This window comes from Schistosoma haematobium, chromosome 6, assembly GCF_000699445.3.
Source record: "Schistosoma haematobium chromosome 6, whole genome shotgun sequence".
NCBI classification, from domain to species: Eukaryota; Metazoa; Platyhelminthes; class Trematoda; order Strigeidida; family Schistosomatidae; genus Schistosoma; species Schistosoma haematobium.
In genome coordinates this window covers 12789509-12813336 of record NC_067201.1, presented here as the reverse complement: position 1 = coordinate 12813336, position 23828 = coordinate 12789509, and the positions used below count along the sequence as shown (strand labels likewise).

The 23828-nt window shown below is 32.9% G+C and overlaps 1 protein-coding gene across 1 annotated transcript in view; it reads right to left on the bottom strand.

Moving 5' to 3' along the window:
• Positions 1-22917, bottom strand: part of MS3_00008544 (uncharacterized protein) — a 53075-nt gene extending 30158 nt beyond the window's left edge. The window contains exons 1-7 of the mRNA XM_035731596.2: positions 22856-22917; positions 16952-17102; positions 16660-16892; positions 14940-15034; positions 12197-12294; positions 2372-2474; positions 154-533 (exon numbers count right to left, since the gene is read on the bottom strand). Of these exons, the coding sequence (XP_035585953.2) occupies positions 154-533; positions 2372-2474; positions 12197-12294; positions 14940-15034; positions 16660-16892; positions 16952-17097 (1055 nt within the window). The 5' untranslated portion in view covers positions 17098-17102; positions 22856-22917. The remainder of the gene's footprint in view (positions 1-153; positions 534-2371; positions 2475-12196; positions 12295-14939; positions 15035-16659; positions 16893-16951; positions 17103-22855) is intronic.
• Positions 22918-23828: the final 911 nt, after the last annotated feature.

Sequence of the window (23828 nt, the reverse complement as noted above, 5' to 3'; positions counted from 1 at the left end):
GTGGGACTCCTCAGCAGTGCGCATTCACGATCCCGCCTGGCGAGATTCGAACCCAGGACCTATCAATCTCGCGCGCGGCAAGTATATATGGACGAATTATTTTAGTATAGATACATGTTGAATAGAAAATATATCTTAATCTTATCGACTTACCCTTTTAATAAACGTTGTCTAAGTATACTCATAACTTGATGAGCTAATAAAAAATTGGATTTTCTTGAAGTATCATGTGGTAATTCAGTAAGAAATGACCAATTTTGTTTGGTTGTATTATTAACATGGTTGCTTATTGATTTGTCGGCTTGATTAACTAGCACTAACGTATTACTATTTTCAATTTGTGTTATTGTTTGTTCCTTGGGAACCGGCTGCTTATCATTGTTTGAGAAATTACTATGCTTACTATTATTATTATTATTATACAAATCATCGGTTTTATTGATTGAAGTTGGTTTGTATTCATAATAATTACTATTATTATTATTATTGTTTTGAGGACATAAAGCAGCATAAAATTCTGTGAAGTTAATTATCTAGCATTTTGAGAAGAGAGAAAAAGAAGAAATGAAATGCAAGAAACCTTTTTAGAAATGAAAATTTTGGGGATTTGTGAAAATTGTAGTATTTTAAAAGTTGAATTCACGGGTCGATCTAAGCTAGACCATCATCGAAAACCTGGAAGCACTAGACAGCCATCCATGGCTCGAGTCCCACTTGCAGGATCATGGGTGCACACTGTTGAAGAGTCTCATCCTGGGACAAAGCGAATGTCCAGTGATTCCGGGTTTTCAGTGATAGTATAGTTTTGATTGACTCGTGCATTCAACTTCGACTATCGGAATTTATCAATTTGTTAAATATACATTCAACAAAAGGTAACCTGAAGTTGTTGTTAGGACATCATGATGACATCACTTTTTTTAAGGTTAATACTATTTTATTTAAATCATTGAACCGGTCAGGGTGAAAATTATGAGTTCTAGTTGATATTATACAAAAAATGTAATACCAGCTATTACACATTTGATGGGTAAGTTTGTAAAAAAATACTTTTAGTTAATTTTTGAAATTGCCAGGTGGTTAGAAGTAGTTGAAAGAAAACCATCGATTTAGATTTCATGCTAGTTGATATTCGCCAACATATAAATGTGATTTTAAAAGAACTGTACGATTCAAACTTATATCACACTCTTGGTTGCAGGTACTCCATATTGATGAGTCCCTTCTGACTACCTACAACCAACTGATATATCAACGTAGTCTATTCACTGTTGAGTGTTTTAGATTCGTATCTACAGAGTAACCTGGTCGACAGAGTTTTGTCACAGCATAAATTTAACATAGATGACTACTCAGTTATTATTCAGTTGCGATTTATGAATCTTTTAAGGTTAAAATTCAGAGGTCACCGAACAGCTTCTTCGACTTAGTTTGTGGTATTTTTATTATATTATATATTATTGTGGAGCTTTAGTTCTCTCGGTTAAAACGATACTTTTGAATAACTGAGTTGGATTGGAATCGTATAAGTCATAAAATTTAGTGGTCAAGAGATATACTTCAAGAATCATCTAACGGTATCAGTACGTTACACACCCGAACTCCCCTGGCTACAGCCTTCTCATTGAAACATGAGGAAGTATCCTAGAAGTTGGTTACTTATGACGAGATGATTATTATCAAGGAAAGAACATGCGGAAATCGTTTCATTTAAGATGAAATAACTGTTTACTGCTTGCTGACTATAGATTGGTCCACAGTTAACATCATGAAGAAGATGGAATTAAAAACTAAGCAATCTCCAAATGACTTTATCTTATTATCAACATTATTATTAATTATATCGAATATTTGCTCGGAAATTAAGTAATTATTAAAAGAATATCAATTAGTATTGGGACAAAAGAAACAGAGACAGTGGTAAATGAGTCACTAAAATTTATGATGACAAAATTAGTGGATCAAACGAACTTCATTTGTGAAAATATAGAACAGTGGAAAAGTTGAAAACTAGACATAGTTGATTCATCTTATAATTGAAATGATTACTAACATATTCAATCTGAAGACGAAGTTGTATGGGATGATTTCCTAAGAATTTTATTTCCTGTGGCAGTTTCATGGAGTTTCATAAAGTTTCATAGTCTAAGGTGTTACTACTGAGCTAGTTAGGACTCGATTGATCTAGTACACACAATAGTAAGTTAGTTGGATCAGTGATTAAGACAATAGAACTTAATTGGTAGAATTTGATCATTACTAAATAAAACTCTTCTCGTTCTTACCATGTTTAGATAATATAGTATTCATTTTGTGTTATAAAATAATTAAGAAAATCTTAAAGATATTTAGCATTAAAGGGTTAACTGACCTGTTTATCTTTGGGGAAACCAAGTTGACTGAGTATTTGAGTTATATGTTTTTGTTTAACAGGCCAATATAACAAGCGTGTCAATACTCGAGCAAGTGCTTCTCTATGATTAAGAAAATGAACCGCATAAGAAATAAAATATATAAAGAACTGTTTTTAAACATGCAGTAAATATGTATGTTGTATTGATCACAGATCGATCTCAGTTAGGGTGTTAGATAGCTATTTCGTCTTATTATGGAACACCTCAGTAGTGTGAAACCAGTAAATTAACAAATGCAGCAGAAAGTTTTGATACGTTAATTGGTTGTAAGGTGTCATATGACTTGAACAATACTTAGATAAAAGGTTTCTTCGAGACTGTCTCTCATCGGGGAATTCTTAAACTTGACCTGACTTGGAAAAGCAGTTTTCTCAAATTATTTTGGATCACTTAATAATTTAAACACTGTTGAGTCTCATTTAGTTGGGTGGTTTAAAACAAAGATCCTTTATGTCCCATTAAAAACACTTAACTTTCAAACAACTGGGTCGGTATCTAACGGTTCACATGTCTAATTTCGATAAATTTGCTAAATTACACAACCATATAAATCATTAAGTGGCCGCCTATAGTTTAAGGATTAAGTGTTTGACGAGAGACCTAAAGGTTCTGAGTTCAGTCCCTAATGGGGTCATTAGATACTTGCTTCTGAGAAGTTCCATATGAGGATAAAATGGTTGTTCAGTGCCTTCCGTTATTCATTGGTTCTTTAGCTAGAATCACTCTATGCTAAAAACTAGAAAACTTAAGTTTCTCAGCAAAAAAACCATCGAATAAGTATTGTTGCAAAAATATCTAATATTCAGAAAAGTTTATAAATCTAAATCACGATATTGAAAGATATATTCAACTTGAAATAGAAAAGATGATTCCACAGTAATGAATTAGGCATGATTTAATGAAGCTGTAACAAAGTACCGATGAATAAATTGAAAATAGAGAAATATCATAGTTTGTAAAATAACCAAACAATTTCATTGGAATCATGAACCGACCAATATTAGAGAGATCAAAGGTTCTGGGTTTGAATCCTGAGTATGGGGTCGCGGATTTGCACTACTGAGAAGTTCTTTATTAGGACGAAGCGACCGTTAAGTGATTTCATGTTTTCAGTAGTGGTCTAACATTGATCGATTGAGGATTTTGACGAGATTCAACGATATCTACAACCTCAAACTGAAAATCAAACAATTGTTGAAATTGTAAATTTTCGATTCTACACTATTTTGAATTTAGTCTTACAACATGTTTGTATTATTTTTTCCGGTTAGCGTCAACCGATATCAAAGTGAGAATCTTCAATACGAACGTCAAGGCAGTTCTACTGTATGAAGCTGAAACTTGGAGAACTACAACAACCACCATCGAGAAGGTACAAGTATTTATAAATAACTGTATACGCAAGATACTCAACATCCATTGGCCGGATACCATCAGCAATAGCCTTCTACAGGAGAGAACAAACCAGCTTCCGGTTGAGGAGGAAATTAAGAAAAGACGATTGAAATGGATAGGACATACACTACGCAAATCCTCAAACTGCATCACGAGACAAGCCCTGACTTGGGATCCTGAAGGAAGGCGGAAAAGAGGAAGGCCGAAGACCACATTACGTCGAGAAATAGAAGCGAATATTGAAAAGATGAATAAAAACTGGGAAGAACTGGAAGGGATTGCCCAGGACAGGGTTGGATGGAGAGTGCTAGTGGGCGGCTTATGCTCCTCCACGAGGAGTAACAGGAGTAAGTAAGTAATTAAGTATTACAACATGTAAGTGAACAGTAGTTAGAGGGTTGAGAAAAAAAACCCGATCTTTCCAAGTTAAAAACAAGTAATAGGCAACAAACAAAAATAATCGAATCATTTACTTGAATGATTGATAAATAATTCAAATCTCACAGTCAAACTATTAGTAGTTATTCTACTACAGAATCTACAATTTTAGCAGAAAAAATATTTTTTTGTTTTTAATTAGAACATGATCAATCAAACTGAACAATATAATCAAGTAATTAAGCATATCAGTCTTACAGGTGGTTGGGCATTCACTAAATAATTCATTAGTAATAACTCAGATTGTGATACTAACTGATGAGATATCAAAACCGACCAGGAAATATTCATTCTCTTACGTTTACAGATATCGTTTGGTGACGGATAGAAAATAACAAAAGAAACCCTAAACACAACGATTCTTATAAATTCCCCCAACTTCGGGACCAACAGGCAGGATTCCGTAAGGATAGATCGTGTACAGACCAAATCGCAACTCTACGGATCATTGTGGAACAATCAATTGAATGGAATTCATCACTCTACATAAACTTCATTGACTACGAAAAGGCATTTGATAGCGTGGACAGAACAACACTATGGAAACTTCTTCGACACTACGGCGTGCCTCAGAAGATAGTCAATATCATACAGAACTCATATGATGGATTACACTGCAAAATCGTGCATGGAGGGCAGTTGACAAAGTCGTTCGAAGTGAAGACCGGTGTTAGGCAAGGTTGCTTACTCTCACCCTTTCTCTTTCTCCTGGTGATCGACTGGATCATGAAGACGTTAACATCTGAAGGGAAGCACGAGATACAGTGGACATCTAGGATTCAGCTGGACGATCTAGACTTCGCAGATGATCTGGCCCTCCTATCGCAATCGCAACAACAAATGCAGGAGAAGACGAACAGTGTAGCAGCAGTAGATCTCAATATACACAAAGGGAAAAGCAAGATTCTCCCATACAGCACAACACGCACCAATCCAATCACCATTGACGGAGATTTGGAAGATGTAAAAACCTTTACATATTTGGGCAGCATCATTGATGAACACAGTAGATCTGATGCAGATGTGAAAGCGCGGATCGGTAAAGCAAGAGCAGCATATTTACAACTGAAGAACATCTGGAACTCAAAGCAACTGTCAACCAACACCAAGGTCAGGATTTTCAATACAAATGTCAAGACAGTTCTACTATATGGGGCAGAAACCTGGAGAACTACGAAATCCATCATCCAGAAGATACAGGTGTTGATTAACAATTGTCTACGCAAAATACTTCGGATCCGTTGGCCAGACACTATTAGCAACAACCTACTGTGGGAAAGAACAAACCAGATCCCAGCGGAGGAATAAATCATGAAGAAGCGCTGGAAGTGGATAGGACACACATTGAGGAAAGCACCCAACTGCGTCACAAGACAAGCCCTAACATGGAATCCTGAAGGTCAAAGGAAAAGAGGAAGACCAAAGAACACATTACGCCGAGAAATGGAAATAGACATGAGAAAAATGAACAAGGATTGGAGGGAACTAGAAAAGAAGGCCCAGGACAGAGTGGGTTGGAGAATGCTGGTCAGCGGCCTATGCTCCATTAGGAGTAACAGGCGTAAGTAAGTAAGTAAGTAATTTGGTGAATAGAGAATATGGTTCACAGTGATATGTGGTTATTAAGCTGTATGAAAACATGTTATCTATGACATAATTATCTGAGTGAAACACTCCGTAAATGTTTAATTAAGTATATACCATAAGAGTTTATTGACTTAATATAGGAATTGTCATTAAAGTGACAATGTTTCGCGTAAAATCTATTCTGATAATTAAAAAACGACAACCCGATAAATATGCTGACATCTTTTGTAATAAAGGTGGTAATCATGTCCAGTTTGTACAGGGACTTAGATTTTTACTTAGTTAGAGAGTTAATGATAACAGTAATTTGTTTAGATAGTTGTAAGATTGATTGACATTCTAATATTTGATTTAATGATTGACAAGTAGGTACCTCAATCAACAAGGGACTATTTCGGTGGCATATTTGTATCCATCCTCGATTTTCAACCAGTAATCTATACTACCTGAGCCATTTTCATCTATCATAATGTGTTGTGGAGATTGTCGGTTTTCATCAAAATCCCAAGCCGATCAATTTTGGACCACCATTTAAAACATGGAAGCACTGGACGGCCATTTCGTCCTAGAGTGGGAATCCTCAGAAGTGCTCACCCACGATCCTGTGCGCGGGAATTTTACCAAGGACCCTAGTTATTGCATGAGAACACCTAATCTCTAGACCACTGAGTTGGTATCCAGTGGTATTAATGTCTAACTTTAACCAATCCACGATGTTGCGTGTTCATCTTCCACTATCTCCGGTGGGTAATTATCTCACACTCGAAGCGGCTTTCATTGGTAGTCTAATATTGAAACTTATCAGTCTCCACAACCCTAAACCGAGAATTATCATGTGCTTACTAGTGTCTAGCTCCGAGTTTTTTTTCGGAGTTCTAGCAAGAAGCGGCTACCAGTGGAGTTCAACCGTGTTGGATATGAGGCAATCATTCATCGAAGACAATGGAAGATGGTTGCACGACATCATGGGTTAGTTTAACTTAGGCAGTAACACTGTTGGATGCCGTCTCAGAAGTCTAGAAATTAGGCGTACGTATTCGAGACCGGAAATCTTGAGTTCAATCCCGCGTACGGTATCGTTGATGAAATAAAATAGCGTACAGAACAACACCTTTTAAGAGTAATTTGTGACCATACCATATATAATTTTTTTTAGTTTTTCAGATTGATATATCATGAATTGAATTTCCGATTCCCAATCTGTTCATACTCCGTTCCTGTTTATTCGCTCAGTTAATTTCAAAAGACGAAAATGACATTAGAACAACTTTTACCAGATAGAAATAAAGTCTTAAGAAAAATTAATTACATATGCAGTAATGATCAGTATTCTGCTATTCACTCAAATACTGAATTACTGATGTTTTGAATGTATCTAACTCGATTTCAGCTTGATAATCTTCAAAAATCATCTTTATCATACTACTGAACTGTTTAAAATAGGAACATTGTATACATTCACTGATTAATGATATTTACTAATTCTTTATTATTATTATTATTGTTATTATTATCATTATTATTAATGGCTTTATTCAATATTATATTTTGGAACAATATGGGATTCTCAGCACAGGGTATTTCAACAGGTTACTTACGCAAAAAAACAGTAACAAAGACAAAAAAGGAATGAAAAAGGTTTAAAAAAGGCGAAAAACTGTACGACTTTTCAAATTAGAGACATGTTAAGAATGCGGGTTATTGATTAGGTTAACTCTAACAACCTGTTCGTCACAGAGTATATTTGCTAGGTAAGATATTATTTAAGTTTTATAATTTTGCTTGCATGTATGGATTTTAATGTAATTACGTCTCGTTCTACCAGAAGATATACAAGGAGAAAGATATAAGTGAAGGGGATGGTTAGTATCTGATAAGATAACACCTGCCAGGAGTTTGCATGACTTTATATGTCTATCCACAACCATATTAATTATGACCTCGAATGTTTCACCGCACACCTTACTGTCTCTAGCACTCTCCGCAGTACAACAAAAAGCCCGGGAAAGAATAATGGAGAACAGTAAAGAATAATAGGTAATATGCAAGAATTGACAAATTGTAGATGATTTCATTCTATTTACTAAAAGTTCATCCTGAAATTGATTAAATTCTTTGACTTGATAAAGATAATACAACTACGAATATTCATCAAGAAATTGGGGGCCCATTATAGAGAAGTCATTATATATTAAAATTATATTTGAAATAAACTCAGCGATTGAAATTTAAATAATTCCAACGTTTCGTCCAGCTAACTTGTCCAGACTTCTTCAGGGTAATAATCAAAATCAAAATCATCAAAGAAATATATAGCTTTTTTATTACTTTGAAGAAGTCCAGATAAGTTAGCTGGACGAAACGTTGGAATTATTTAAATTTCAGTCGCTGAGCTCATTTCAGATATAATTTTCATATATAATAATACAACTACTGTAAAGAAAGAAACATTATTATAATTTTATCTACTTTGATTCATACTTTATAAATCTCTGTCTTGCTTTTATTTTGTTCATTCAATCAATGAATGAATAGTCTATACTATTCATTCTTACATAGAGTTGTACACCATCAATATATATACAAATCTTTTTATATAAATTATCTGACTGAAACTACAAGTAATACACTTCATAAGTCATCATGAATATTGTCTGATAATGATAAATATTGGTTATGTTTTTCTATTGTATAGGCGACAGTTTGTTAATGTGTACTTTTTTTAAAGTATTCAATCACAAATTGTTCATTACAATATTTTGTAAATAATTAACTGTTATATCCCGATTAGAATAATGAATGATAACTGTTGAGATGTATTTATGGACCAATATGATAAATATATATTTTGTTGTATTATTGTTAAGTAGCTAAACTATGCATATTCATGTTGTTCCTATTATAATACGACTTACCGTTCTTAAGTTATGCCTATTCTATTAATTTCAGTCTCCTACATTCATAGACAGTTTTTGGCTAGATCTTGTACAAATGTTATTTTCTATTTTATGGTACGGTGCGGTCTGTTTGGTTTTGTATATAAACCCAGTATTTTTGAAATACATGATTTATGTAGCAGAGGCTAAGATTGGTATTCCGAATTCTAACAGGCCGGGCTAAGCACGAAGAAAGACCGATAAAGACTCTAAACTGCTTATACGGGTTTACGCGTCAGTGATCCGGTCGACAAATCTCTGTTCTCTAATTGGCAGTATCATTACGTCATATATTGATACGGGCACAAGGCCACAAATTATAACATTAACTCTATTGTAATCAATTCTTCTAAGTTAGAAAAAATGTGTTTTTTTATACTAAAGTTGCATATTTATAACCAGTACACTTGTTCATTTATATAATTAAATAAGTGCAAATATATCTGCGGGTACTATAATTACAATGTCAAGACGAAAAGAAATCAATAATGACACTAACCGTACAATAATACCTTCGAGTATTTTTACAGTGGAATGTTTAAATATTAAAAAAAGACAACAACAATCTTATTACTTATTCGATTAATAATTTAAGAGTAGTGTTTATTTACGTTAAATATAATTATGTAACATTATGGGAAAAATAATTTCTTTCCCATTGAAATTGTAAATTGATTTAAGTTAAACAATTGCTAAGAATGTAGAAGTATTGGAACGTTGTTTCGTTGTTGTACAGGACTGTTCAATGGTATTCATCCACTAAACTACTGACAGAGATTGAACCTGTAGCATTCGATCATTTTTCCTGTTATTCATCTCTTTTTTTTAAAATGTAGGTCGAGGTGGATGTAGATTAGAGAATGTTGTATTTCTTATATCTTTCTTTACAAACTAAGACTTGGTAAAGTGCTTGTGTCATCTTAAAAGATAAAAAATCATCATTTTCGGGTAGATATTAGTTGAATTAGATTGATAAAAGATTGAACTTTAGGGTTCAATAACGTTTGTGATCTAAAGTGTTCGCTATAAGGCTAAACTAATCAGATTTATGATACCAGGTATGCAATTTTTAAGTACAGTTTAAAATGACATTACAGATAGCTTGAAAATATTATCGTTTGGATTTATGATCAGTGATTATAAGAAAGGAAAACACCACAAACTATTCACAGAATCGTAGGTAACCGATAAAGTTAATAATTTGTCTATATGGAAAAGATGCAATGACCAAACAATTCGAAGACAGAGAAGATAACCTGTTATTTTGTTGCAATATATGTTGGGAAAAGGCATCAATATGAATTGGTTTTCTTAATACGAGTCTCAGTTACAGTTGAAATAGTTGTTGTTGTTCGTGTTCATCAACTGGGTCATTAAATCTAAATTAACGATGACAAGGATCTTAACACGTATGCTAGAAGTTAGTGCGATATAGTGATATAATGATTTCCACGGAGGTTGTTCTGAAATTCTGATTCGTTTTCTGTTGACACTTGATGATCCTAGTAAAACTGTTGAGTTGGATGAAATATTTATCAAGCAAAGTAATTACAACAGAGGAACAGATAATAAAGTTGATTGGATTGAAATTTTGTTCTTTTCCAACTGTAGTAGGTATTCGGAACTTTTGGTTCGTCTCTTGAAAAGGGACATTTTAAATAAGTTCCAGATCAACAGTCAAAAATACTGATTTTTATTAAGAAAAAGCTAGTTCTACCAGGAATTATTATTTAGTCAGATGATTGAACGGCATATAAATGCATAGCAAGAAATGAATACAAGCCACATTTCATGGATTTTACAACAGGAGTATACACAATCGATAGAGAAGCTATATTGAACTGTCTGAAGAATTACTTACATTTGTAGCTTGGTTTAAGGAGAAACTTACTCTTTAGTCATATAGACGAATTCTTTTATCAGACTTTTCTTAATTTTTCATTCACTTATCCAATTTGAAATAAGGAAAGGTTTATCAATCACGTCAAAACTATTTAATCACTTGTATTTTTATATTTTCAATGAAATGTTATGCAAATAAACACTGTCTTCTAATTTATTGAAAAGTTATTTAGTATCGACCGTATAGCTTACTTCTGCCTTAATTCTTGATATAAGGAGCAATAAGGGCATTTAATCATAACGTTATAATCTAATTGTTTGATGAATGATATAAACTAGATGATGATAAAAACTAGAAGAAAAACATTTGGTTCGTGTGTTTAGAAAAGATTTTGTTATCTATATGAGTAGTAATAGCGTGAGTAGTTAGATAATGAAGCTTATATTACTTTTCTAGACAAAAGTATCAACATAACCTTAAAACTTAAGTGAGTTTAGACTGATATCATGAATGGATCATTGTTAGACGATTATTGAAAACATGGAAGCACACGACAGTTTTCAGTGGTTTCCAATGGTGGTCTAACATTGATCCATTCATGATATCAATCTAAACTCAACAATCTCCACAACTCTATACTGATAAAGTGAGTTAGTAATGTTTCTTGACAGATAACTTAAATCTTATTCTGTTCCCATAATCTGTGACAGACCGTACCTAATGACTGAACGGTAACTCCCTGAAGTGATTCATGACCTCTTTTCTGTTCATCATACTTTTATTGGATGATAGATTGAGCTTATTCAAATACATCGATTGATTGTTGAATGAACTAAATGTCATACTTTTACAAATTTCTTAGTCTATTCAAAATTTCAGCGTTTTTCCTAGTAACACATAATCATACTTGAGTATCATATAAAATCAATATTCATATTTTTAAAGAAATGATCGATTTCATATCTCAGTGTAGATGATTTGAACAGTTCTTCAATGTTATCTTTACTTAGTTAAAATCCATTCGCAAAACTTATCTCTCTCTCTCTGAATAAATTGAATATTCAAGCTAAAAAATAAAGGGGACACATTTTTTCAACAATTGAGATCATGAGTCGATTGAAGCTAGACCAACATGGAAAACCTGGAAGCACTGGACGGTCGTTTCGTCCCATTGTGGAACTCCTAAGCAGTGCGCATCCACGACCTCACCTCGCGGGATTCGAACCCAGGACCTGTCAATCCTGTGTGTGTCTCTCAATTTCGTGGATTAGTTGAAGTTAGACATTAACACCGTTGAATGCCGGCTCAGTGGTCTAGTTGGTTAAGCGCCTGGCGCGAGACTGATAGGTTTTGGTTTCGAATCCCGCGAGGCGGTGTCGTGGATGTGCACTGCTGAGGAATCCCACGGTGGGACGAAACGGCCATCCAGTGCTTCCAGGTTTTCCGTGTTGGTCTAGCTTCAATTGATTCATGATCTCAACTGGTGAAAGGATACATTTTTCTCCATCTCTTTGTACTTTAAATGAATACAAATAATATGAAATATTATAAATTCGCATATTCCTATAAAATAGAATGATTACCTTCGTAAATTTCCTACACCCATTGGATCGTTTATAATAAAGTTATGACGTAATTCACGATAATTATGAGTTGCTTTTTCATGAAGAGTAAAAATAATCTGAAAATATGAGGATGAATGAATTATTTTAATTTAATAATGATGAATGTTGTTTTATTAAAGATGAAGATGTTACATTTATTCAATTATCAAACTTCTTTTTTTTCTTTCAATTATTCACTCTAGATTTCATTTTATAAAATATGAATTACAATTTTAAGAGAAAAAATAGGGAGCATTTTCTCAATTTTTTGATAGTTGAGATCATGAGTCGATTAAAGCTAGACCACTGGACGTCCGTTCCGTCCTTCTATGGGACTCCTCAGCAGTGTACATCCACAGTCACGTCTCGCGGGCGAGCGCTTAACCCCAAGACCACTGAGGCTGCATTCAACGGTGGATGTGTCACTCAATCGTGTGGACATTAACACCGCCGGCTCAGTGGTCTAGAGGCCAAGCGTTCACGCGCGTACGTTATAAGTTTCATGTCATTCATAACATATATGATTGAAATATATTTAGTTAGTAACGCTAACATTCAAATACGCAGATGATAATACAAAATATAGGTGTTTGTCAATTTCTCGTTGTGAAACAGTGCTATTATGAAGCGACTCGAAGTTCAATTAATATAGTAAACTTTGATTTAACTTAATACAAATTCGGAAACTTCCTTCCAGAGTTTCATCAGTCAACATGAATAAGGAAGAAAAGCTGTCAAAAAATAAGAAGTCAGTTTATATTTTCATTCATTTATCCATTCACGGAGAAATAAATTTGATAATATGGATTTACATTCAATTAAGACAATTACTTCTTTAAAGATTGTAAATATGCTCTATTCAGAAGAGATAATGACTATTAAAAATTATGTTCAGGTTATCTAATTAGTGTAATTAAGTGACCATCATACTATTCACTGTGTAAAAGATATATATATATATACCAGAAGGGTTGTTTGTTGATATTATGGTAATTTTGTTAGTTAAGATCATGAGTCAATTAAAGCTAGACCACTATGGAAAACTTGGAGGCACTGAACGGCTGGTTCGTCCTAGTATGGGATTTCTGAGCAGTACACATCCGCGATCACTCCTGGCGAGATTCGACCTCATGCACTATAGATGTTGCGCGCGAACGCTTGGCCTCTAGACCACTGAGTCGGCATCCGACGGCTGAAGTTAGACGTTGACGCCTTTGGATGCCGGCGCAGTGGTTTAGAGGTCAAGGATTGGTGTATATAATAAAAATACTTGGATATACTATTAAATGATATTTTATTCACCAAAATTATATTTCGGTAATATTGAAATTTTTTATTGTTTTGTAAAAACTGTTGCGGTGATCCAGGAAACTCCTCGAAGAAAGTCAACCAATGGTCTGAAAATGCTAAGAAACATCTTATTCAATCAGCGTTCAATATAAGTTTTGCCAGAAACATCTAGAAAGTCAAAAGTTACATATCGAGTTTTTGATTGGATGATTATCTATACTGCCACTATGTTTAGTAGCATTCCAGAACTTTCGGGAAACCCAAGGGCTTCTAAAATACCATAAAAACCCTAAATTTTATGTACATAAACGAACCTTTGGAGTAAAGCGTTTCTTCCACATTTCGCGCCTTTTCTCTTGTGTTAAAGTCTCTGTGTAGATTTACCCTGGGGGTTACTAGAAGAGCTTAGGAACCAAATCTAGCGTTCAATTAGAAGACCTATCAAAAGCTATCTCATTTGTTCATTAAATAACACAGTTTGTTATGGGATCTATAAGTTATAAACTTCTGTCTACGTTTAGGTCAGTAGATTACCTGACTGGGTTCATTAAAGGTATCTAGTCACTTATTGATTAGAAAAATTATTATGTACTTAATGAAGTGTTTAAGGTCATTGTTAGGGTGTTCGGCAAAAAAACATTTAGAAATGTTCTTCTTAAAAAATTAATGAATAATTCAAAACCGACAAATTAGATTGACAATAATGTTCAGGAATTATTTATATCTTGTTATTAATTGAATCAACTGAAAATATCATGACAAAACTGATATAATTTAGATTTTTGATTGTAACATAGGACTATTAAAAGTTGACACTATAAACCGAATATTTTATCAAGTTGACATGAAATGATATTTTTTCCGGATTGATGTCATGTTGCTTAGTTCTTCTTAATAGGTGACATACAGAAACAGTTTAATTAGAAATCAGTCGCCATCTTGAGTTTAGTATCAGTTGATAAATTAATGAAAATAATTGAGTTGTTTGTTTTAGTTTCCGGATTTTATTCATTGCAAATCTAAATTCGTATAGGGTTTTGTGGAGGTTATCAAATTCGAATATTTCAGAAACCTGGAATCACTGGGTGGCCGTTTCGTCCTGGTATGGAGCTCTTCAGCTGCGGAAATCTACGACTCTGCTTATACAAGTCGAGGCCGGGACCTTCAGTTTCTTAAGCAAATGCTTTAGATGCCTGCTCAGTGGTATAGGGGTTCGGCGTTTACTTGCAAGACAAAGGTTCTGGGTTCGATTCTAGAATGGGGGAATTGTTTGCTCACTGCTGAAGGGTACCACGATAGAACGAAACGACTATACAGTGCTGCAAGGTTTTCAGCGGTTGTCTAAGAATAATTTGTGATTTTACCTACGAATATTTTAAATCAATGGAGTGTCTGAAGTAGAATAACAAATTATTTTAAACTCAGTACATACCTCATCAATATCAAATCGAGCATTACTACTTATTGTACTTCGATTACTTGAAAACGTAGATGTTGAAATTCTTGAAGTTCGTTTAGTACTTGAATCTAAAACAAAATTAGGGTAAAAATTATATCATTATTACTTATTTGATAGTAGATAGATTTGAAAAATCGGAATGATCACATTTCCTTTATGAGTGAGATTAACAAGTCAGGTTAATACCTTAGACAATGTGATGTTTACTGCTCTGTCAAAGACTACACTAAAATGGAAATGAATAATTTTTCTATCCCACCAATGTTGAATTAGTTCATGTAGATTACAATCTTTTACAGAATTCATTATGTTCATATATCTTTGGATTTCTATTATTTGTTTTCTTTTCGACTGACCTCGGATTTCTTTAGTTATGTTTATCGACTGAAGATTGACCCTAGATGGGTTGCATTTAGAAATTCTCTAAGATTTTTTAGCATTTCCTGAAATTGGAATTTTAATGTTTTCACGATCATGATTTAATACGATATAAGTGGTAGTTCAGTAGATAGTTTTTATTTCTAGTCGTAGACATTCTAGACCTGAATGTTAAAATAATCTTAATTCCATTAAGCTTGATTAATTCATTTAATACTGAAGTTATCCTCTGATGCTAAACTTTAAACACCTACGGATGATCGGAAAGGAATAATTTATTTTACAAAGATCATTAACATAAAATATTTCTAAACCAGATCAGTGTATACAGAAAGAAAAGGCTTACTGAAAACTTCCCTTTGTTTCATTTATAATGACTGTTGGTCAAATTTTGAACTCTTTAGCTAATTGTATCTACAACATCTCACTTCTGATGTTCAAATTAGTGTTTGAGCTCATTAGCCTTCCCTTTAAACGCCAATACGTTACCGATAAAAATATATAGTTCAAATAACTGATAACTTATACAACTGGTGTGAATTTTGTTTCCTTACACTAAAATATGATTAGGTAATTGTTTGCTGTCAATTTGAGATTATTTACAACTACGTTTCTTTCAAAAATATCACGATAATCAAATGTGTACGCCAATCAACTGCATGTAAATATTCAATCACATTTGGAAACGTTGTTTTCAATGAAAGAATATAACGTTGTTTTATTCAATAATCAGTTATCCAAAATAATTTTTTTCTAATTCACTTATTCACTTGGTACTGTTTGGCTTGTATCTTCCCATTGAGGTTTAAGACTGCAATTGATCAGTCTGTTATTGGCATATGTGCATACTGTGCGTATGCCTCAATACTGCCTTAATTCACTAACTATTTGTAAGCAATGATTGATAGTGGGTAGCAGTGGAATCCAGTTTGACGCGCGTTTCATCCTATTTGAAACTCGTCAGTTGGATGTACCTGCATCTCAGAGAGTTGATGTTCACTCTGAGACTCACTTATTGTTTAATAATGTATAAACTAAGTGATTACAATTAATATTTCATTTGTAAATAAATATTATACTTTTAATAGTTGAATTCATGAGTTAATCGAAGCTAGACCATCATAGAAAACTTGAAAGCATTAGACGTCCATTTCATCCTACTCTAAGATTCCCCATCAGTATACATCTAGGTTTTCCATGATGATCTAACTTCAATTGATTCATGAATTCAACGAATAAAATTGCTATAATATTCAGAAAAACCCTTCTCTGAATATATTTATTATATTTTAAATGATTATATCATTAAATCTACATGGAATTCTATCAACTGATGGAAATCTTATTCGATGTAAATCTGTTTTCATTGATGATTGTAAACTATCATTATTTCTTGTAAATACATTTCCAATAATATGTGGTATACCAATTGAATTTGGTATAATTAATTGATTTTCTGAATTATTCAATATTGTTTCATTGTCATTTTGACGAGATGTTACACTATTTATTGATCTATTTCGTTTGAGTAATCTTGATTGACAAGATCTATAAAATAGAAAAAAATTTTTTTTATTTGTTTATTCTATTGATTCTATCATAGATACCTTGATTCTCGATCGGATTTTAATGGTGCATTATTATTATTATTGATTAACTTCTCATTATCTTCGTCAGTTGTTGTAATAAATGATGGAACTATAATATTTGCCTGTTTTATTGAATTTAGTTCGTTTTCTACATTAATGGTCATGATTTCTAAAAAAAATTAAAAAAAAAACATGATTACACAATACGGGAATTTGAAGGTGAAAAGCCTTCTCATATGACCATAATCCATTTGTTATTAGTTTATTATATATATATAGGCGTGGTGGAGAAGATTTGTAGCTCAGGGTGGATGATTTTGATGGAGTTTTGTTCTCTGAGCTGGATGGTTTGGTCGTGGAGCTTTCATCGCTCTTCTGAACGACATTATCAACACAGACTTCAGATACAAGTGGAATGTTCGAATTTCTCTATATGCGTTTCACAGAATGTTCTGTACATCTCGACGTTGATTGGTCCTTATTGACCTTCAATTTGTCATTGTTGTTGTACAGAAGAACGATGAAATCTCCACTACCAAACCATCCAGCTCAGAGAACAAAACTCCATCAAAATACATAGACGTGAAAATATCTATATCTATAAGGTTCGAATCAAAGTAGGCACATCAATCTGAATGATTTTATGAATCTTAGTTGAAGAGTAAATGAAGAGTCTTTTTAATATTGTTTATACATGCAAGATTAGTTAAGACTGAAGCCATAGTGTTCATATCTTATGATAAGTATGATACCTTTCAGTTAATGAATCAGTGTCTTTTGAGATGGTGGAGAACATTTATAGCTCAGGTGGATGACTTTGATGGAGTTTTGTTCTCTGAGCTGGACGGTTTGGTCGTGTGGGTGGTTTTGAGATCTTGATTAGTTTCTTCTTTAGGGTGTTTCTTCTTTGTTCTCTGTGTCGTTTGCATGATATCTCGATGGCTGTTGTCAAGATTTTCAAATGTTCTGACGTGAGTGTCCTTTGTAGCTTCATCTTTTGGTCCTCTATGACATGTTGGTATTTACGGTTCCTGTAATGTTCATCCGTTATCATTATGTGTACCGTTTTTCTTCCACTTTTCTCAGCTATTCTGCCTCCCAAAGGGCAGCTGATTGGAGGTCTGTATCTTACACTTGTTAGTAGAACACACTGGCGAAGACACTCGTGGAGAAAATACAGCTGTTCTCGAGTGGATGCTTGCCTTTTGGCGAAATTCTCTCATTTTCGAACAACGAGAAGCGTATTACGCTCATATGATTTTGAGATGGTGGAGAAGATTTATAGCTCAGGTGGATGATCTCAGAGAACAAAACTCCATCGGAATCAGTGTCTGTAATCTGTTTGTATATACAACAGAAAGAAGTATTCTAAAGTAAAAAGTATTTCCATAGCAAAGCCTCTAATTAACCAATATGATAAAAATATCATGTTCATTACTACTAAAATACACAAGAAATAAGAATTCATTTCTCTCAGTCCATCAGTATCACAAGAAATTTATCTCAATAATAATTTACTAGATGAATAACATTGATTTGGAAACCTTAGTCTGATAAGCAATGATGGATAGTGGCTAGCAGTGGTACATCCAGCTGACGAGTCCCAAATCGGACGAAACGCGCGTCTTGGATCCCACTGCTAGCCACTATCAATCATTGTTTACAAAAAGCTTGTAAATTAAGGTAATATCGAGGCATACACACAGTATGCACATATGCCAATAACAGACTGATCAATTGCAGTCTTAAACCTCAATGGGAAGATACAAGTCAAACAATACCTTAGTCTGACAGATTCAAATTTCCTAATATTCACTCTAAATGATAAAAGTTAAAATTTTAGTTGTCAAATTCCTGACTACTTTTCTTTCATATTTTTTCCGTGTAATTTGTAATAGTTTGAATAACTCCGTTGTTAGTATTTTGATTGAAATTTTATCGACTTTAGTTAACATATGTGTATCCTGTGGGAATTTCTTCTATATGATCATTGTGACACAAGTTTATATAATAGATGGAATGTGGTTAGTATTGGAATGTAGGACGCACATTTGGTCCCATTTGGGACTCGTCAACCGGATTTAGCTTGATTCCAGCTACTAGGTTACAGTTCAGTAGTATGAACATCAACTCTGCGATGTAGATAAATCTTGATTATGACTCCCGAATTATATGAACTTCTTGTCCTGTATTCTCTTGTTAGTCTTTCCACTTTATATATTTCTCTATGTTTTTCAAAACTCATCTGACATACTGTCAGAAGGAATTAAACATTGTGGAATAAATTTTATATCAAACCTAAAATAAACATTGACTAGGTTAGAAGCTTTTATATTAGAATATAAATACTATTCGATTCTATCAAAATTTTAGTCATTAAGCAAAAGGATGTCAATTTCAAATAAACAAAAAGAAATAGTTACAAAATATGTAAGAAGGAATAAAACTATCTATAAACTATGAAAATGAATGATGTAATGATGTTTATGGAATATTTTGAAAAAAGCGCTTAATCAAATTTAAACAAAGATAATTTATCAATGGTAAATTATGATAATTAATCGAAATACTCTTTTACTATATTGTAAACAAGAATGAATTAATAAAAGCACTGAATGTATTCATATTATTAAGATTGAAGAAAAGGATCAATTATTTCGATTAAAATAAAGAATCATATTCAATGCGATATGACATTTTATTGTAATGATAATGATTATTTTATTTGATCTATGATCATTTATTGAAATGTCAAATTCAATGATAATAAGAGATGAATAATCTAGATGTAAATTGGAATGTACAAGATAATTTAAAGAAATAATAAGAGAAAATGTCAAGAATTCTTTTGTTTGAGAAAAGAAAAAAAAACAGGAGGAAGAAGAAGAAGCTTTTGATGAGTATTTTGAAAAAAGAAGAATAACAAAACTGTTCTTTAGAAGGTATTAGTTAAAAGATATAAGAGAAGAGGATAAATTGAGATGTTGCCTATTTTCAATATATGAACAGATATAATAACATGATATACATACAAGGAAGGATCAATGTCTATGGAAACTTAGCAAATTATGGTAATAACTTAACTATAAGACACTTTAAACTTTAAAAGAAAACAATATTGTCATAAAGCAATTATTCCTATTTGGTGGATTTCAATAGTGTAATAAGAAGACAAAGATCATCAGAACTATGTGATAGTATATATTAGCAGAATACATTTCGAACAATCTGATCACACATTACATAATTGTTAAGAACATCTATATAAAAAAAACAAATTATGTACTAGACTAGAAATGGAGGGTAAGAGGAGACAAGAATAATAAAGAAAATAATAATGTGAAAACAATTCGAAACCTCATCACTCTGGATAATAAGCTTATGTATATTACCAGTGTAGGTTTAAGGTGAGAACAAACAATTTTTGAATGCACAAAGGAGGTTTGAATTTTCGTATGGTTATGGCTTCAATAAACCGTAGTATATGCCTTTTTACACTTTTGTACAACACTACAAATGCTGAGTTATGATCAATCTTATGACCTGTTTCAAATTGCACAAATGATGCTATTGATGATGATGTTAGGTTGTTAAATAAAACTTTATCGGAAAATGGCTAACCCCTTAAATTCATAAATAGATGGAAAGTTCATGGTACAGTGAGACCTACTATAGCCTTGACAGAAAAATGCCTGTCTACATCACATTACCATTTAGAAATGATTCAAATGGTTTTTTATTGAAACAAAGGTTTTAATCAGTCATTAACAAGACGTATTACGCAGCAAATGTCATTAACAAGGAAAAAACAAGGTGCATGCTTCATCCAAAATCTAAAAGACATGAAAACGATTGCGTCACATCCCACAGTGTTTACCAACTCAAATGTGTGTGTGGTCACACATACATTAGATACATACATAGGGTATGTGAATATGTACTTAAATGGTTGCAGAAACAAATAGAATCAAATGACCAATAAGAGTAGAGGATAAATATCCATCATCCTCTATTGCCAAACAAAGTTTAAAGTGTCCTCAATCATGGTGTCATTTTCATGATGAATCAATTAATTTAGTTTAGTGTAACTTAGTCATTAGTTAAAATTCCACATATTTACTTTGGATCCTTACTTATTGTATGAAATTCAGTAATATTTAGGTGAGATATGATTGAAACCCGTGAACAAGTGATTGTAAAATGGATTCATTCAAATTAAATTATTTTTCATTGATAGTGATACTTTCAAAGGTTAAGCAACTCAATTCATTATAGTCTGGAATAAGGATTAATCAAAGTTATTTTTCAGTGGTTGAGATCATGGGTCATTTGAAGCTAGACCACCAGGGAAAACCTGGAAGCACTGGACGGCCGATACGTCCTATTGTGAAACTCCTCAGAAGTGCGCATCCACGATCTTACCCCCCGAGAGATTCGAACGCAGGACCTATCAGTCTCGCTGGCGAGCGCTTAACGTGTAGACCACTGGGTCAGCATCCAACGACATTAATGTCTAACCTCAACCAATCCACGAAGTTGAGCGACACATCCATCATTGTCTTCAGTGAGTTACCGTCTCACAACAGACTTGGTTGAACTCCACTGATCACTGCTTCTCACTAGAACTCCAGGAAATTCATCTTGAAACCAGCCACTAGTAAGCATATGTTATTTTCGTCAAAGTTTTTCATATCATGAGAACTGTTGATTTTATGCGCTCATTGATGAATAAACTGATTGAAAAGACTCAACCATAAAGCACATAATAAACGGTTATTATGATGTAAATATTTATAATTTGAGCTACAAAATATGTGATTGCTAATTAATAAGGTTGTTTGTAGTTGAAAATATGTATTATTTGATTACAATGCATTGGTTTTAATGGTACGATCTGAAAATTCTGATTTTGGTTCTTGGTGGATTAGTGTGTGTATACTGATGAAGTATCCCGTATGTAGACGAAACAGTTGTTTAGTGTCCTTCTGGTTTCAAATAATATCTTAGATGAGATCACTCTGTGACTAACAGTGTTTAGAAAAGTAGAATATATTTATTCTATATGATCATATCTAACATTTACTTGTAGTATGAACATGTGATACTTGAAGATATCTTAATTGAATAAAAGTATATGTTGTTATTGTCTATAAATTGTCTTTCAGAAGTTTGGTCTATATATATATATATATATATATATATATATATATATATATATCTCCACTGTTCATAACCTGAAATAAATCATCTTTACAGTAAGAGACCCATTCATTATACCTTAAGAACTCGAGGGACACTGTTTAATCTCTTCATTTATTTATTACAACACAAAATGTTATTTTTCTTAGTAATATATCATTATTTACGCACTGGAAACTTGATCCAAATAATGTTTGCTACCAAAGACAAAGTAGTCACTGAATATTTGAGTATAAGGTGTTCTTCACAGATAGAAAAGTTAACCTGATGATATATAAAGTATATTGTAAAGAAATTTTAATCTCAATTGAATGTGCTAATTATCAACTAACATACATCTGAATTTCTACATGATTGTAATCCTGCATTCTTACAATAAATAAATAAATAAAGTTAGATATGAACTAAAAAGTCACTGGAAGCTAAAGAGTGCTGGGCATTTGTTTTGTTTCAGATAAAGGCTTATCAACAGTATTCATCCACGACTATATTCATTATACAGTAAGTTGGTCTCAAGATGACTATATTACCTATAGACCATAAAGTTAAGATTCTATTTAACATATTTTCAACGTTCATTAGTAGGAGATGTTTTTCGATTGTTAACCTTTCAATAAGCATTACACTGGTATTAAAATATATGGTTTATCATAAATCTATTTACTTCTTGTTAAAATAAAACATCATTTGTTATAGACAAGAATAAAGTTTTCAAATACTCACTTATTCCACAAAATATACGTTAAATATGATCAAGATTATTTGACTAAAAAGAATAATCCTGGAGACAGAAGAACTATCGATGACAAATGGGAGACAATAACTTAGTATATATATATACAATGAATAATTGATTATATTTGAATCTTATCATTTCAATTGGTTCTTAAGGTCATTTCTATGTTTTTTTTATATACCAATATAAATGGCAGTTGCAAGTTTGACACTAATTGATGAAATAATCGATTAAGTAATTTCGTTATTATGGTTCTATTTGATGTTTGTTATTTTTGATGATAAAAGGGATGAAATTGATGAGGTATTTTAAGGGGAACTTGGGTCATTTATTTGGATTCGTGATGGGGTTTTCAATAGAAAAAAGAAACAACTGAGTGCAACGACTAAACAAAGTGAATATGATAATGATGATAACAATGATTTAAGTGGAAAAGTTATAATATTTAGCTCAGAGATTTTGTGTAGATTAGTTTAATCCGAAACTGTTTGCTAAGAATTAAGATTGACTCCAATGCTCACTTCTGAAATGGTTGAACTGTACAAGTCACAACCTGTCGCTGAAATTTCTGGCGTTGATTTTGGAGTGAGAAAACGATTATTATTTGATGTTCTGAGGGATTGATTTAATTTTAGGAGAGCAGAATTCAATCCATTCAAATGACAATTAACGATAAAACAGAATAGAAGTTGATCGTCAAATGGGAAATATAAGGGTTATAGACGGATTACTAGGCGAATTTGATGAAGCGGTTGATGAAGTTGTGAATCTTCACCAACTGAATGTGATACCTAAGTCCAACCGTCGACTGCTTTGACGTAATGTGCTTACAGGTGAGCGAATAAGTTACAACATAGTTAGGGCAAACAAAACATGGCGTGACGACAGTATATAAAGTTATTGACTGTTGAACAGAGGGTTATTGATAGGTGCGTGCTATCGAATTTGAGTTTATGCAAT